The sequence below is a fragment of the Phacochoerus africanus genome, chromosome 10 (assembly GCF_016906955.1).
Source record: "Phacochoerus africanus isolate WHEZ1 chromosome 10, ROS_Pafr_v1, whole genome shotgun sequence".
Lineage (NCBI taxonomy): Eukaryota > Metazoa > Chordata > Mammalia > Artiodactyla > Suidae > Phacochoerus > Phacochoerus africanus.
In genome coordinates, this window is record NC_062553.1 from 114963736 (window position 1) to 114982806 (window position 19071).

The 19071-nt window shown below is 36.8% G+C and overlaps 1 protein-coding gene across 1 annotated transcript in view; it reads left to right on the plus strand.

Annotated features, from left to right (window-relative positions):
* The window catches only part of DKK2 (dickkopf WNT signaling pathway inhibitor 2), a 112688-nt gene extending 96438 nt beyond the window's left edge, over positions 1 to 16250 (plus strand). The window contains exons 2-4 of the mRNA XM_047799310.1: positions 9429 to 9579; positions 10750 to 10905; positions 13883 to 16250. Of these exons, the coding sequence (XP_047655266.1) occupies positions 9429 to 9579; positions 10750 to 10905; positions 13883 to 14133 (558 nt within the window). The 3' untranslated portion in view covers positions 14134 to 16250. The remainder of the gene's footprint in view (positions 1 to 9428; positions 9580 to 10749; positions 10906 to 13882) is intronic.
* The last annotated feature ends 2821 nt before the right edge of the window (positions 16251 to 19071 follow it).

Genomic DNA, 19071 nt, shown 5'->3' on the forward strand with positions numbered 1-19071 from the left:
CCTAATCAAAATGTTCCTTAGGTTTTGATTCAATCTCTGTGGCTATTGCTACTCCTCAGTTGAGGAAACCTCTTGCTCCAACCTTCTGGGTGGTTTTTTGGGATCATGCTTCATCTCAAATGATTTCTTTTCCTCCTTCTCCACACCTGGAGGATAAAATGCTGCCTGCCTTCTATATGATTCTAAATTTAAATGGTAACATTTTATATTTTCAAGCAATATTTATACAGAGCTTAAAGTAGTTCTTTCTTAAACAGAAATTGAGTATTTTCACCAAAAATGAATACTGAAGATAATATTTTGCTATGCTTTTTTTCTATCTTCCCACCAATAAAGGAGCAATATTTTCAATTTTATCAGCTTCCATCAATTGTTTCCTCAAAATCAGAACAGAATATTGCAAGTGGCCATTTGATTATTGGTCTAGCCTAATTCCTAGAAGAATAAGATAATTAAACAAGATTACCAAAGCATAAAGTTTGCAGGTCTTATACTAAAAGAAATCAACCAAGAGAGTAAACATTAGCTCAATTAAGTAATTGTTGGAACAATGGATTATTTACATTATATATAATTTGAATGTTGCATTGATGATTTGCTTATGCTAATAAGGTGACATTTATGATTTATGAAACAAAAGGGAAAATTTTTAATCGAGAAACTTGCTGTGTTCTTGATACTCTTGCATGAAGCTCTGACTCCAGGAAACCCAAATTCTTTTAAGCCTTCCTAATACGAAACCATGAGGCATATATATTAGCAAGAAATAGGAAATTTCACCTTGAATCTCATAATATTACAGTTGTCCCTTAGCATCCACAGGGACTTGGTTCTAGGACCCCCCACAGATGCCAAAATCCGAGGATGCTCATATGAAATAGCTTAGTACAGTTGAGCCTCTGATTGGTGAGTTCCACATCTGTGGATACAGAGGGCCTACTGTACATCTTTTAAACATTGTATTATTTTTAATAGATAATGCATGCACCTATTGCAAATTATAAAATGCTTAAAAGGATTTCCATGGAAACTAAATATTCTTCTTTTCTCTGTTCTCAATAACCCTGTCCACCCTCCCCTGGGTAAATTTTGTTACATATTTCTTGGGTATACTTCCAAGAGAAGGCAAGAAGGCAAGATAACATATATACATGCACACACACACATCTTCACAGGGTTCTCATTTCTAAATCCATGATATTATAAGTGAAAAATGACTCCAACTCAAGGAACATTTAAAATTCGCAAGTGTTTACATTTGGGTACAGAAATATTTACCAACATTGACCTAAACTATAATCTTAAAAGAAGGTCTTTTCTAAACAGCAGTTTGAAAGTACATTAAGTTTTCATAGCTATCTGAACATCAATATTTGAATTTTCAAAGTAAAGGAAAATGTGATGCTATAGAAAGTATAGAAAATAATAAAAAGCACACATCATCTATTTATCATACTTGATATGGGGAGAAAGGATACTTGTTTTGCAAAGACCAAGAGGATACACGAAGCAAAGAAAACTGTAAAGCTACGCATTGCCAGAAAGACACAGGTGTACATCACATGAGGATCTGAAACAAGCCAGCTGTAATGGGTGTGCTGACAGCTCCAAGTCCACACTGTGTTTCTCCCAAAGTGCACTGGTGTGTTTGTTATGTGTTACTTTACCTTTTTTAATACAGTTTTAGCAATTCTCAAGCCCACCCCCAAGCACAGTGGCAAAGTTCTAGGAGTGAAGATAAACGTGCCTGGAAATAGTTTTTGTCAGTGAGTCTCTTACTCAGACTCATGTTGATCTTAGGGAAGCAATACCCCACTTAGACCCATGTCTCTCTGGGTTATACCACTGAGTTCAATTCCACATCTCATGCAGATGAGGCATTGTCTGCATAAAGCATATGCAAGAGGCATGTTTAAACCTCACAACAATTCTATAAGCAGTGTTTCGCATCTTACCTTATCATATACTCGACAGGAGAGTATTCATTAAAAATATAGATTCCTGGACCACATTCAGTCCTACAGAACTAGTCTTTATGGGCAGTCTGTGAATAAGCAATTTTTAAAGAAACCCCAAGAGATTTTTTAAGATTAGATAAGGAGGAAAATGCTTCTGAAGGTAGGAATTATATCCATCTTATCAAGGAGGAAACTGAGACTCAGTTAAGTAACTTGTAAAAACAAATTAGTTTTGGAGATGTGGTATATATACACAATGGAATATTACTCGGCCATAAAAAAGAACAAAACACTGCCATTTACAGCTACATGGATGGAACTAGAGACTCTCACACTGGGGGAAGTCAGAAAGAGAAAGACAAATGCCATATGATATCACTTATATCTGGAATCTAATATACAGCACAAATGAGCCTTTCCACAGAAAAGAAAATCATGGACTTGGAGAACAGAATTGAGGTTGCCACAGGGGAGGGGGAGGGAGTAGGATGGATTGGGAGCTTGGGGTTTATAGATGCAGACTATTGCCTTTGGAATGGATTAGCAATCAGATCCTGCTGTGTAGCACTGGGAACTATGTCTAGTGACTTATGATGGAGCATGATAATGTGAGAAAAAAGAATGTATACTTGTATGTGTAACTGGGTCACCATGCTGTAGAGTAAAAAAAAAAAATTATTGGGGAAAAAATAAAATAAAGTCAGGAGGTCAGACAAATGTGTAAGGCTACCACGAAAATTTTTTATTATAGACATTTGATCATGGACTTGGAACAGAACCTGAAATTGTGTAGTTTCTTCTTCCACTTTGGTTAGGACAATTATACTGAACCAATCTCAGAACTACAAAAGGACTTCATAATTATGTATGGAGTATAAAAAGCTCCAACCACTCCTGCAAAAACCCTCTGGAATTGCTTTCTGAATATGGGATAGAAGTGTTATGTTATCTATATTCCAAATGAGGAGGAAATGGTCAAATCCAAGCAAAATTAAAAACCCAGGTAAACAACATGGTTTAGATTTTTAAGTGCTGAGACTGGGTGGGAATGGTTAGCTTTTCCCATTCATCCTGTGATCAATAGCAGTAACAGATATGTTACACTTGAGAATGTGGTCTATGTTCAAAGTAGAGAATCCTCCGGAATCTTGTTTCTGCTTAATGACACACAGAGAACAGAGTTGAGCAAGAGAAGTTGGAGAGGACCATGCCTTTCTTTCAAAGAATTGTTGTTTCTTAAGATTTAAGTGAGGCTAACTGGGGAGGTTAATGGGCCCCTGGTATAAGTTCATCATTCCTAATTTACAATCCAAGCAGTATTAGTAGACATTTTCTCAATTCTGGGATTTTATATCAAAAATCAAATGTCTAACAACCTTAGCCTTAAAAAGAGTTTCCATGGTGGGTGCAGCATAAATTGTTTTAGGGAATCGATTTCCAGATCCTCCACTTCCATGCTGTTTTTTTTTTTGTTTTGTTTTGTTTTTCTTTTCTGAAAACTGGGAATATGCTTGTGTTTAAAATAAGTCTTTTGCTATTTTATGGGGGGGAAAAAGGCAAAACCGTCATGCATTCCAAATCTTGATATACTGCATTAGCCAGAGGTACAAAAAATATTTTTGAATGACAAACTCAAAGACATTGGTTTAACCAAAGTATTCTTAATGGTTGATCAGGGCATCTTAAACATACAACACCTTTCTTTCCTTCTCTTATCATTAATTTTTTTAAAGTTAATCTCAGCCCCAGTTGGAAAGTTCTTAAGGTGGATGTAGACCATTCAAAATCATTTTGATGACTAGTGTGTTTTAAAATTTAACTGAATGTTTTCTAAGACTAACTTTCAAGGAAGAGTATATACTGGTAAATACATTGTAATTTATTTTAAGGTAAGGATACATTGATCAATATTTTATTGAATCATTACAAATTGTGAACTGCACCTTAGAAATGTTTAACATTATATATCATATTGATAAAATTTATGCTGAAACATTTTCCATGTCAAATGTGTGAGGTGATATATATTTCTCAAAATTATTTTAGGGGAGAGGTAGACAAAACATTTGTAGATCACAGACTATAGTTGTAAGTATCTGGATTAGAGTGGGTGTTCAATAAATAAATGCTGAATAAATAATTATCAAATATTAAATGAATACCCACACAGCTGCCTCAAGAACCTATGGCACATATCCAGAACATCATGAAATATCTAAAAAATTCCCCTCAAATTTAATACAGCTAAATCCTCCTGGCCTTAGGTTCAGAAATCCTCAAAGATGCATCTAGGTAAATCCCTATTCCCTAGAGGTAACTGTGGACAAAAGAAAAGATCAAGTTGCACAGCCACCTTCAGCTTGAAGTTTACAACAGCGCATTAGCCAGATTGAGTTCTATTTCCCTGCACCTCCTGCAGCTGCAATCTTAGGGTTTGATTTTGAAATGACCACCTTAAAGGGAAGCATATTTTGCATGCTCTTTGAAATAGAGATCTATCATGTGGAATGTCAGGACGAGAGAAATTAATCTCTTCTCTAAGGACCGAGGGGGGGCAGGTCTGATCTGGTTCTCCAACCCTTTGCTGTGCTGTCTTTGAGACCCCAGACAAGTTCTAGTTCCCAGCCTTTTGCTGCTATGTCCCTCTATCCACTTGCCTCAAATGTTTTTCATTCCCAAAGCTGGGTTGTCCCCCTGCAGGCTTTCTTCTGCCTGCCCAGCTGATGATGTTTTTCTGGCTCCAGAAAACTTCTGAGATTGTTACAAACAGTGCTTGCGGGGACAAAGGATTGTCCCGATTAAAAACAACAACAACAACAAAACTAGGACGGTCTTGCAAGAATCCGGATGGGTGGCTAGCCCACATGAACACTTTGTGATGTCTCTCTCTTCTTTCTCCCCAAACCCTCCATCATTAAACAGGAAGAATGTCATTATTTTGAAAGCTCGGGAGTTAAACTGAGTTTTTGGTTGTGACCAAAGATAATTAAATAGCCAGCACTGCTAAGATACCTGAAACGCTTTCTTATTTCATTATCACTTCACTGTTGCATTGAGGGGGGTTCTAAGGGGCGAGCAGTAATTGAAAAATAAGAATAAATTCAAGCCTAAGTCTTGATTTAAGAGGGCTTTTCTCCCTGCGGGTTTAAGAATAATTGGGGGAAAAAGGGTTCAATACGTTAAAATAAAATGCAGCAACATCTTATTCTGTTCATTAGAAAGTTATTTAATTATTATTATTTGCATGGTAAGATTTGCTTATAATTCTGATTACACCGAGTTTAAGTGTACATAAAACTGTTGTCAAAAAAATGGAATGAGAAAACGTTTTTTTTAGTCTTGTCCGTGTTTTCTGCCAGTATTCTGTTTTTTCCAACAGCTGCAGCAGGATATGCTGTTGGTATTTAGAGGCTTCTAGAAAGAAAAGTAGCCAAGTTTATTTTCCTGATCTCTAAATTCAGCAAAAAGGTCACAATTCAAACATCTCCTCTATGTGTGCATTAATAGTCATGATTAAATGGTCTCGTTTGTGACACTGTACAGTGAGGCCTGAAAGCCAGGTCAGGGCTCTGAACCCCCAAGTTTTCTGCCGCTAAGCACATACCACTTACTTAAACTCTCTTCACTCCCTTGTAAATAAAGTTTCCAGATTCGCACAGAGTAAATGGACTTAAAAAAAATCCTTTATTCTAAAAAAGAAATGCTCATTTCTGATAGACATTATTTTCAAGCTGTGTCCAATGTGTTCACTCTTTTTTTAGTCCATGGCCTAGTGGTAATGATAACTAGCACCGCTATTTATGGGAACCACTGTATTTTTAGTCTAGTAAGGGAGCTGGGCAAAACCTCTTTGTGTTTTGGTCTGATCCTGGACAGTTTTCATACGCTCTTAATTTATGGCCCATCATCTGCTATTATTGGGTACCCCAGCTCAATTAATCTCTTAAGTGTGACTGAGGCTAAGTCATGAATGATTCTGCATGAAGGCAAGTATTCCTGGATACTCAGGCAACCAGGGATTTCTGACTCAGTTTTGGAACATTTTAGTCCCAGACAGGCACGTAGAAAGTCTCTCTATAATTCTTTCATTTGATCTCCAGTCTTCCACATGGACTGTCACTGTTTCTTATTCTGTTCATATAAAGTCAAGTAAATGAAGAATCACAAAAACTCACTATTAATACTTTCCATGGCAGGTTAAAAATCAGTTTTCTTATTCATTTATAAACTAAGTACCAGGGAAGCATATTATTATTTTTGTTAAATGGAAACTCAGACAAGGTACCCAAATATACTTTTTGTTTATCACACAATCATCATCAAATGGGTCCTTTGGAGGAGAAGGCAAATGGAAAATATAGATTTTTCATGGGAAAGTTTCTGAACGATACTTTTATTAACGCGTGTAATTCCCTTTATTGGTCTGTTAATTGTCACAACTCATCACTTCTTCAGGAGCCTCCATAAATTCTTTATGTTCTTTGCTTTCTGTCTCTTTCTCTGCCTCTTTCCCAATCTCTCCCTTCCTTCCTCTCTTGCCTAATATGATACTATTTACAGACACGTTAAAAGGGTTAATGTAAGAAAAATCCATAGCAAGCTGCAGAGCCCTTATACTTGAGTTTAAAACTCTTTACTGAAAAATAATGCATTAGGTTCAAAATATGAGAAATGGTATTAATGGGTCAGAGCCATATTTCCTCATGTTCTCTGTTTTATTGTTGATGGTTACACCAAGGGAAACTTTAAGACTGACTAAACTCATCCTGGGAGACGCTGATTTCAGATGACAAGACATGCCCCTAAATGTCACTTACTTTCCTTAAAACTTGTTTCAATCAATTTGCCTAATTCATTCTTGATTTTTTTCATATATAAAGGCTATTTATTGGAGCCAGGAATTCCATAAATACACTAGAAGCTTGCCTTTCAATTATTAAAATCTAACTTTTTTTTGTCAAAGTACTCCTCAATGTTATATTCTGGGATTTCATTCCAAGGGCAAGTTCACATTAATGCTAACCTTCCATTTAAAAAATTCCTGCATACTTTTTCTGTCTCTATCATTTATATTTCAAGACAATTAAAAGACATATAGGAACATAATGAAACTCCCTAATATTTTTTCTCTCCTCCCTTTGAAAAAATGGTGAAAATTTTACTGTGATCCCATTCAAATAAAGAACTACTGTGTATATTACTTTTTTTATTTATAATGATTCTTATTTTTTTCCATTATAGCTGGTTTTCAGTGTTCTGTCAGTTTTTTTTTATAATGATTTTTTTTTCATTATAGCTGATTTACAGTGTTCTGTCAGTTTTCTACTGCACAGCAAGGTGACCCATTCACACGTATTACTTTTCCATTTCAATATTTTCCATTTCCCATCAACTGAGAATGATGATATGCTTTTCACAATTTTTTGCTAACTGCTACTTTTAGCAAACAACTTTCTTTCTAACATAGAGACTATTTTTTTAGGAATGGAATCAAGTATTACTCTATATTCAGAGTCTCTTGAAGATTCATTGTCTGAGTTGAATAGTACAAGATGTTTTAAGTGGCATGGGTTCTCTCAACTTCCGTTGAAAGAACATGCCCTATTTTTGAGGAAGGAAAAAAAAACTTTTGAGACATCAAGTGTTTCTTGCAAAACAATTTGGTGAAATAAATGTAAATGAATCAGAAACATGTGAATTGTATTTCAAATAAAATTAATAGGTTTAAATACGAAGGCAGTAAAGTGCTTGAAGGGGGAAGAGACAATCAGGAAGTGACATTTTTTCTGTTTTCATCAGTCTTGGACTTTTGAAAAATGGCCTAATACTCTAAATTCAACCACATTCAGATTTTCTCTTAAGCCTAATGATAGAGTTCCAGGATGAGACAGTAATATCCAAATACCTTTTATAGTTTTATCTGGCTCCAATTATAATGTGGGCATCAAACACTGCCACTGTGCAATCCTTCAAAAGCACTTTCAATAGGTTTTCTATTTCCTATTCTTTTCTGAGGGTAACCAGTAAATTGTAATGATGCTAAAAATATACTTTTTCATAGAACGACATGTAAAGTTTTCTGAGTCACACATCAATTTCATATTATTTCCTCTTCCTGGGGACTGGATGCAGTACACACATAAGCAGGAGAGAGGCATGGGGAGAAAAGGCAATGGAAGAAACAGAGTGTAAGAGAGAGGAAGAGATGGGGGAAAAGGAATAAGCAATGCATGCAATCCCAGGCCACCAAACCTCATAAATAAAGTACTTAAACCATACTCATTATTCAAGAGTGACACAAATTTTACCCTGTAGGGTTTTTTGTTTTTTTGTTTTGTTTGTTTGTTTGGTTTTTGGTCACACCTGAGGCATGTGGAAGTTTCTGGGCCAGGGATTGAACCTGGGTCTCTGCAATGACAATGCCAAATCTTTAATCCGTTGAGCCACAAGGAACTCCCTGACCCTATAGTTTTAAAGTCATATAATTTATGCTTCCTTATAAACAACTACATAGCTTCCTTTTATTTTTGTATTTTTCAATTTAAAAAAACGTGCATTATTCTGAAAGTCAAGGAAAAAAAGAACTGCAGTGTAAACAAACGAACAAACAAAAACTACAAATAAGTCTTCCAATCAACATGCCTCAAAATGCAAGTTTGATGTGTGGTGTGACATTTCAGTTTCTCAACTCTCTGTCTCTGAAAACAGGGACATTTTTAGTGTTGCAATAACTTCCAAGAGACAATAAGTATATAACTGGAGTGTGTGTGTATTAGGAGACTGCTTTTTTGTTTTCTGAGAACATGATGATGTAATTAGTTTAACATCCCTCTGACCACTCAGAACTCTGCTCACCATCAGGTTTAAAAAGAGGATGCTGCTCCTTTATTTCTTTGTGCCAGAGAATTCACTGTTTCAAACTGTTCTGGAAGCATTTCTCCTCTTTGCTCCTCACAGGCAGGAATTGTGAGGAGTCACTCTTCCAATATCTTTTCCATACTTGGGCAGGAGATGTGTTCTAACTGCTTAACATAACACTTTCTTGCTTTAGTTAACTTTCTCTTCATCCTAGTTTAGCAAATAAAAAATGAAGGGGCTAGGCTATGTCATTTATACCCTAAGTTAATGGCAATATAACACTTTCAAACTGTTTCTGAGCCTACAAAGACACTCTTAAAAGCTCTACTTAACAACATAAAGTCTAAATCCTAACACTAAAACTGTGTCAATGGAAATATATGAATAATGTCAACTTTACCTTCATCACCATCACTCTCAATATTTATAAAGTTGTGAATTAAGTAAATGTCAATACGGAGTATCCCTGCTCAGAACATTATTACGATGGTGTATTTCCTTGGAGGAGGGATATACTATGATTTATTTTCCACCATGATTTGCTATAATGACTTTATGTGTTAAAGATCTAATCTCCTTTGCTTTTGGTGGTGTTGTTCCACTTCATGGCAGGCCTACCCTTGTAGCAGTGATAAGGAATGTGAAGTTGGGAGATACTGCCACAGTCCCCACCAAGGATCGTCAGCCTGCATGGTGTGTCGAAGGAAAAAGAAGCGCTGCCATAGAGATGGCATGTGTTGTCCTGGTACCCGCTGCAATAATGGTAAAGGTCTCGCTCAGAGCCGATGGGTGTCTTTCCTTTCATGTGGGAGGCCTGGCTACCAAGTTAGGCTGCTTTCTCCTTAGTCAGACTCCAGAAATGTAAGGAGCCTTTCAACTGGCAAGAATGGGATCAGGGTTTAGATATGTGTGAGATTGCTGGGATTCCCTCCCACATCTTAGTTTTTCTGGGCTCTGATAACCTTCTGTCATTTATAATCTATGCTGATCTAGGACTTGCCATGTTGAAATGTTGCATATAAATAGCTATATATTCTAGTGGACTAAACACATAAGCGAATATGTGCAAAGGAACCAAAAAAGGAACCTACTGTGATTTAGCAACACAATTATGAGTCTGTTTTCCATTTTTGTACTAGTTTCATACCTTGGTTCTTATACTCAAGGTGTCCTCTTTTGAAGGCCCCACCCTGTGATATATACAAATGCTGATGGAGTGATTGGTTCCTCCTAAAGGAGACACAAGAATCCATTCCCTAGCCTTCCTCAAAGCAGGGCTTCACTCAATCTCAATGAGTTTATAGGCAGACAATTCAGCATAAATGATGAAATGTAGAACCACAGACAATACAGGGTAAAACCATTAAATAACTGTAGAAGGTAATTAGAAATATACACTTAGTCATACAAAACAACACAATCAGACTCATATTTCTATACTGGTTCCTGACCTCTGGGCATAGTCCTACTGGGAGTTCCTTGCACAAAAACAGGAGGAAGGGAGAAGACCTGGTACCATTAGATGTGTTTACAGTATAGTCTAGGAGTCTATTGTCGAATGAAATAGGAAACTTGATCCTGAACAAAGATGTCTGATCAGACAATTTTAAAGTACTGAGAGCTAATAATAATTTAATACTCTACTATGTCACTATTCTAAGTACTTCACACGTATTGATAATAACTTAGTGAAAGGAATTCTGTTTTTATCCCCATTTTTGACCAAGGTCACTTGGTCTTGAGAGTGGCAAGATTCAAATTAAGAAAGCCTGGTTCAGGTCCAAACTATTCAATACTCAGACTAGATAAATATGTAAATAAATGAATGGATGAATAAATAGAAGATAGACAGCTTCATACCTCACATCAGGAGACTACTTGGATAAGACCCACACTTTATAATAAGTCTAACAAATTACCTGACTATTTCCAGGCATCTGCATCCCAGTCACTGAGAGCATCTTAACTCCTCATATCCCAGCTCTGGATGGCACTCGGCACAGAGATCGAAACCATGGTCATTACTCAAACCATGACTTGGGATGGCAGAATCTAGGAAGACCACACACTAAGATGTCTCATATAAAAGGTAGGGATATCTGCAGTTCTATGTTATTTTTCCTTGTTTTATAATGAAATATATATATTTGGGGATGAGTGCTAAGACCACATTGTAGAAGAGCCTGTGAAATGGGAGCTGTTGCAGGGGTCTTTAGAAAATATCTCCCATGCTTTTTAACCAGGAAAATTTTCCACAATTCTGCGAATTTTTAGAAACTATTTAATACAATCTTCCTTCCCCTCCACGATTTCCCTTTGGAACTCCTAATTGTCAGATGTTTGACTGCCTATATTGATGCTCTAATTTTCATTTCTCTTTAATTTTTAATATCTTTATCCTTTTATGCTACTTTCCTAAAATTTCTCTGTTTTATCTCCATTATAGTGACTCTAATGTTACAGTGACTTTAAAACTGCTCCCATATTGTGATTCTCCACATTGTACACCTATAAATTATATATACATAATTCCATTAGTTTTGTGTGGAATTTGATAAAAAAATACAAGGAAGGTACAAGATTTTAACTGAATTTCTCAATTCTTAATTTTGAGGATGCTAGAGATTTCTTAAGACATCTTAAATTGTTAGAAAATACATATCATGGGAATTGCCGTATTCTGATCAACCAGGCCATTTTCTAAACAGTTCTGCCTTTTTATATGATATTTAGAACAAATCTTTTTTTTTTTTTCCTTTTTATGCCCACACCCATGGCATATGGAAGTTTCTAGGCCAGGTGTCAAATTGGAGCTGCAGCTGTGGCCTATACCACAGCTATGGCAATACTGGATCTGAGCCACATCTGTGACCTACTTACATCACAGCTTGTGGCAATGCTGGATCCTTAACCCACTGAGCCACAACTAACTCCAAGAACAAATCTTTTATACAAGCATTTCTTTCTTTTTTTTTTTTTATTTTCCCACTGTACAGCAAGGGGGTCAGGTTATCCTTACATGTATACATTACAATTACATTTTTCCCCCAGCCTTTCTTCTGTTAGCATTTCTTTTATATAAGCATCTCTGTTCCTTATTCAAGAATAAAGTATTCTAGGAGTTCCCACTGTGGCTCAGCAGTAATAAACCTGACTAGTATCCACGAGGATGCGGATTTGATCCCTGGCCTTGCTCAGTGGGTTAAGGATCTTGTGTTGTCATGAGCTGTGGTGTAGGTTGCAGATGTGGCTTGGATCCCAAGCTGCTGTGGTTGTGGTGTAGGCCAGCAGCTACAGCTCCATTTCGAACCCCAGCCTGGGAACTTTCAAATGATGAAGGTGCAGCACTAAAAAAAAAAAAAAAAAGAAAAGAAAAGAAAAAGAAAAAGAAGTTTATTGTCCAGCAATGAGGAAAACTGGTTAACTTTTAAAACTTCCTGGTTTACTTGATCACAAAACAATTTCCCCACATTTTCACATTTTGCAGTGCTAGGATCCTATAGAGTATCTGACCAACTTAGAACACTAACAGGTATATCAATCAGACTAAAGAAACTGACAATTTTAATTATCCTTTGTCTGCACTCCCTGGGGGCCTAACTGCTTTGCCCATATCTATTTCTATTCCACCAAATTCACATGCATTTGTTAGTATACGCATATCCTTCTTTATTCCAACAGATATCTATGTCACAGTATAACTGAAAATTTATTAATTGTTTTCATCTAATTATATATGTAATTTTCTTATGGAAGCCAGGAAGAAATGTTGATGGCTAGTGAGTTGTGTCAATATCACACAGTGGAATTGGTGACATCTGGGCTGACAGATAACCTTTTATAGCAGTCTTGGCATACTACTATCCGTGAGCCAAGTCTGTCCTGATTTCATTTTTGTAAATATTTTATTGTAACACAGCCTTGCCCAATCACTTAGGCATTATCTATGGCTGCTTTTATGATACAACAGCAGAATGAGGAACTAACATATGGCCTAAAAACTCAAAAGCATGTACGATCCTGCAGGCTACAGAGAAGTTTGCTACTTCTTTATAAAGGTTATACGCCAATCCAACTGTGATACTGTGATTACTCTTTGATGACTTGATCCTTTCTCTGAATTAAACATCCAGATTTGTGCCTATCTGCCCTTGCTCTGTGTCATAGCTTTCAAGAGACTTTATTTCCTAGGCTCCCTGTCAGGTGGCTTCCAGCCATGTGGGTTTGGCTGTGGTGGGAGATTGAGAGGCAGAGGAAAGGAAAGGCCAAAACATCCTCTCCCCTCAGGTAGTGTTTCTGGCAGGGCGTGCCTCCTTGGGGCTGTGGCTCCTGCCAGGTGGACCTACTGGGATTTCAGTACCAGCTGGTAAATCCAGCCCCTGCCCTGGCTCCATTCTGACTTCATCTGCCCCTATGGATCCTGCAGCCTAAATGTGGTAGTGGCTTCTGCTGTGTTGCTTTACCATCCTCTGGTACTTCTTACTTCTTAGCCCTGCAACTCACTACCTATATGACCAGTTCTCTGATTAAATATATTCCTTTTTGAATATTCAACATTTTTGCTTTCCTGGCTAGACTTTAACTGATGCATGGTTTTAGGAGTCCCAGAGAATTTAAGCCTTCTCCTTGAATCAGTTTGTTTATACCTTTGGGGTATTAAATTAATTTCAGAGTGATTCTTTTTATTTACTTATATTCACTCACCTAGTAAACAGGAAAAGGACAAATATTTAAAATCATCACATGCCAAAGTAAAGAGAAGATGAAGCACAGTCCTAACTATTTATTAAACTTGATATTCAGGTAGCAAATAATGGAAATAGACAATAATCAATTTACATGATTAGAGGGAGAGCCTATAGTTATGATTCCCAGACATCATGGAAGATAGTATAAAAATTTTAAGATCCCCCAAATATGTGGTAAACAAAGTTACTAGATCATATCTTGTAAAACATGGGCATTCCCTATGATTGACAGAATTAAATATTTTAGGTGCTTCTGATTGCAAAGCAGATTTTTTTATAAAGCACCATGGTAAAATATTTTGGTCATCATCTCTGCAGGGCATGAAGGAGATCCCTGTCTACGATCAACAGACTGCATTGAAGGATTTTGCTGTGCACGTCACTTCTGGACCAAAATCTGCAAACCAGTGCTCCATCAGGGGGAAGTCTGTACCAAGCAGCGCAAGAAGGGCTCTCATGGGCTGGAAATCTTCCAGCGGTGTGACTGCGCAAAAGGCCTGTCTTGTAAAGTATGGAAAGATGCCACCTACTCCTCCAAAGCCAGACTCCATGTATGCCAGAAAATATGATGACCTCTGAGGAAAAGCATCACTAGCAGACTGTGAATCTGTGTATTTAATGCATTATAGCATGGTGGAAAATTTGGTCTGGATTTCATAAGAAGAACTAAAATGAGGAATGTGATAAGAATATAGCAGAGAAAGAGAAGAAAAAGATAAAGAAGCAGATTAGACAGGGTGACAAATGTAGTACAATCAGTGTTTCCCATCATGCAACTTGTTTCTGTAAATAATGTACACATTTGTGAAAATGCTATTACTGAAAAAAGCACACGGTGAAATTACTGACGAATCCATGTGACTTTCCAAGAGTTGAGGTTGTGCTGGAGGATTGGTTTCCTTCAGACTGGTGATTGCCTATAAAAACAACCTAAAAGCCATATTTCTATTTAAAGTTATTGTTTAATAAAATATTCTCCACATATACCCTGGTATACAGTAGGCTCTAAAACATGAAAAGGGCTGTTAAATAGGCAATGAAAGCATCGAGTCAACTTGCAACACAGAATCACCTTTTAATTTGGAACACTACTTCTTACCACTCAATTAAAGACTGTGGTAGACAAGAAAAAAAGCAGTCAATACTTTCCAAATAATTTCAAAATGATTGCAGGTCTTTTGTCCAGACCTTCAGAAAAAAAAAACAAAAACCAAACTTGGTTTTCCTCAAACTGATTATCTACATTTTTCAAAAGTTTGATTTTACCTATAATTAATAAGAGCCAGTATTAATAAGACAGAAAGAATCCCTTCAGATTCTCAAGTATCTAAATTGCGTGTCTCCTGATTGTGATTCCTACCTATTTTATTTTCCAAATTATACCCATTGCGAATAGCACAGAGCAGAATTTTCAGACTGCAAAAATTTTAAGATGCCCCAAATATGTGGTAAACAAAGTTACTAGATCATATCTTGTAAAACTTGTGCATTCCCTATGATTGACAGAATTAAACATTTATCTTTTACATACTCTGCAGTATAGCAGGGTAAAACTGATAAAAGAAGCTTAAGCCACATCTTGTCCTGCACTGAAGCCATAGCAACGAAATGGGAGAAACTCTGGGAAGTGGCCAGGTTTTGGCAACACATAGATCATATGTCTGAAGCACAAACTGAGTTTTCACATTTGAAGCCCAAGGCTGCACAACCTAAATGGAAGTTTTCCATGGGATTTGCCATCACAATATTTACCACACAGATGAGCTCAGTGTGAGGTCACTACCTGACCTCAAAATATTTTTTTTTTATCTATTTTTGAGGTCCTAAAACAATCTTAATGTGAGGAGGTCTCTTGAAATGGACTCCAAGGCAGGTAGGGTAGGAAGGAGGCATTGCCCTCAGTAGGTTTCTAACTGGCTGATGGCACCATGTGATTGTTCTGTACCAACGACAGCTATTTTTTGCCAAAGATGTTTTCTGCGGTCATTGAGATAAAAAAAAAAAAAAAACATATAAATGGAATAATGTGTAAAGTCTACATTTTGCTAATCTATAGAAACCACAGGTTCTAAATTCTTTGAATCCATTTTATTATTTTTTTTTACTTTACTCAGTTCTAAATATTATGTCTAGACATAAAGCAAAAATGTTATCTTATAGTTGTTACTTTTGACTTTTCTTTTATAGACTGTAAGTCACTCCTTAATTTTCTTTTACTTAACTCCCATTTGCAGTCTCAAATTCAAGTTTTCCCAGTAGAAACTGAACCTGAGCCTGCATGACTAGCTTCCCGCATTCATTTACTACGATGATTAAGATTTACATGTTCCCCACATGTCTGCTAAAACAAAAATTATTAGCTAATCTATCCAAGAACCAAAGTCTGTACAAACAGGTTTCTATTAGCTTGGCAACATGAAAATGGAACATTTCAGTCAAATGTTTCCTATGTAGCAATTACATTTACAATCTGGTTTCTACATTATTTCCCTTATGTACATCCCTTCAAAAATTATTATTTGAAATAATTTATTTACAGGAAATGTTAATGAGATGTATTTTCTTATAGAGATATTTCTTACAGAAAGCTTTGTAGCAGAATATATTTGCAGCTATTGACTTTGTAATTTAGGGGAAGTGTATAATAAGATAAAATATATTAAATTTTTCTCCTCCAAAAATGGAATTCAAATTTCCTTGTGTTTTGCTTATGGGAAAAACTTTAATAGAATCCTGGATTCTCAGAGTTCAACTGGACTGTGTCTAATTTTGCAGTTTTGGTAGAAATCTTATGGATGACATCACCACGAGATGATTCAAGGTAGTTTACTATTATGAAGGTACTTACTTCATAGCAGGAGAGCTCTAATGGTTTCAAAGTTATCTTTTCATTAAAGTATTCTAGCTTATGCTTTTCACCCCTTTATTCTTACCTTACCTTCTGAAACATCTCAGAATACAATTTGTCCACAAACCTCTTCAAAACAATTGAAGCCACCTAACATATTCCCTATGCAATCTTCTCTCCAGGTTAAAATTTCCCAAAATATAGATGCCAACGTACTTATATTATTGGTTCATTCCCTATAGCACAAAGAAGCTACAAAATATCTTTATCCCTATATGGCTGTAGACTGGCCCTGCGTGAACTCAAATCTACTTCCTCAGAAGGCCTTTCCTCTGCTTCCTGAACACAAAGATGTCAGGAGTGTTTGACAAACATTATTCCAACTATGAGACTGGGAGTGGTTGCAAGAGCCCGTGTTGTATTAGAGATGTTCATGGGCTGAAAATGTGGAAAATAAACATTCTGTGACAAAATGGAATGAATTAAGTACACCTATGGCAGTTTAATGAAGCTAAAACAGTTCCCTAGCTACAGGTCAGCGTTGAAAACATCTCAAGCACTGCTGAAATAATTCCTCACATTATTCTAATTAATCACTTGTATGCTTAAATAGTTATCCATTTCCTCAAACTGAGAACATTTATATTTCCTAGCTACAGTGTATTTCTAGATTATAACAATCATATTGGGTGATATTTTTCTTTTCCACTGAGCTCAGTGTGATTCTCTGAGAAGTGAAGAATTTTTCCAACTTCCTTTTATTTTTTTTTATTTTATTTATTTTATTTTTATTTTTATTTTTTTGTCTTTTTGCCATTTCTTGGGCCACTCCCGCGGCATATGGAGGTTCCCAGGCTAGGGGTCTAACCGGAGCTGCAGCTGCCAGCCTACGCCAGAGCCACAGCAAAGCAGGATCCAAACCGTGTCTGCGACCTACACCACATCTCACAGCAATGCTGGATCCTCAACCCACTGAGCAAGGGCAGGGATCAAACCCGCAACCTCATGGTTCCTAGTCGGATTCATTAACCATTGCGCCATGACAGGAACTCCCCGACTTCCTTTTTAGCCAAGAAACAAAATACCCTATCGAAGCTTTAGGATTTAAGAGGGGGGAACAATCAATTACACTTTTCTCCTACCCAAATTTGGACCACTTGAGAAAAAGGTTAAGAAAAAGAAGGCAGTAGTTCCTATTGTGGTGCAGCGGAAACGAATCCGACTAGGATCCATGAGGATTCGAGTTCCATCTCTGGCCTTGTTCGTTGGAAGGGATTTGACCTCGTCCTGAGCTGTAGTGTAGGTCGCAGATGTGGCTCAGATCCCATGTTGCTGTGGCTGTGCTATAGGCTGGCAGCTACAGCTCCAATTCTACTCCCTAGCCTGGTGACTTTCATATGCTTCGGGTGTGGCCCTAAAAAGCAAAAAGCAAAAAAAAAGGCAGAAACAGATTCTGTGCCCACTCTCAGGCAACACAAGCCATCAGTTCTACCTTCTGGAGCTGCCCCTGTAAAACGTACAATGTGGATGCACAGAGCATAATGACACACTTTCTTCTGGCAGTTAGTGCCAAAGAAGAAGGGTGGGGAAAGGACAGAACTATGCATTTCTCATTCAAGAATTTCATTTGAAATTCTTCAAAACTGGATAATTCATACCACATGAAAGGAGAGTATGAGGGATGGAGCAAAACAAAGATGATTATATACTCCATAGTCAACTAACACTGAGGCTTAGAAAGGACATCCCTCCATCATTCCCCAGACCTTTATATTCTTAATCGATTGAACATAGCCATCTGTCTATGGTAAAAAAAAATGGGTTTTTATCATATAATATCACTTACATGAGGAATCTAATGAAAATAATACAAAGGAACTTATTTATAAAACAGAAAAAAACTCACAGATTTCAAAAGCACTCTTGTGATTCCCATGGGGAAACTGTGGGTGAGGGGAGGAAAGAAATGGGAGGATGGGAATAGCATATACACACTTCTGTATAAAATAGAGGATTAACAAGAACCTGCTGTATAGCACAGGGAAAACTACTCAATAGTTTGAAATAACCTATATGGGAAAAAAGAACGGAGATATATATATGTATATACCTGTACCACTGAATATATATGTGTCATTACACACACACAAAAAAAAATATGTATGTATTTGATTCAGTGGAATTACTCCCTCGACCCTACATTTGTTCTAGTTAAAGAAGCATACCAGCAGATTCCCGAAATAAAATTGTTTTGAATACTTCTGAAAATCACTTTAGCAAATGGGGCTTGGGGCATCGAAGACCCTCTCAACATTCCTTCACTCAACACATACTCATGGAGAACAAATTTGATGGTGCTGGGCAGCTTTGTAGGCTGCACAGTGGGCAGAAGCAGAAAACCAAACCAACAAAGTTCATCCATTCACTGTTTTTCCCCCCATGTTTTAGGGCAATAGCTAGGAGTCAGAAAATAACTAAATAGCAATTATATACTTTAGGAGACATATATGAATTCTATGAAGAAAACTGAAATAAGGTAAAGGAACAGAAGTGGCAGTATTTCAGATTTTGTGATCAGGAAAGATCTCTCAAAGGAAGCAAACATGAGTAGAAAGCTGAATGAAATGAGGATGTGGCCTGGAGAAACAGTAGCTCAGGA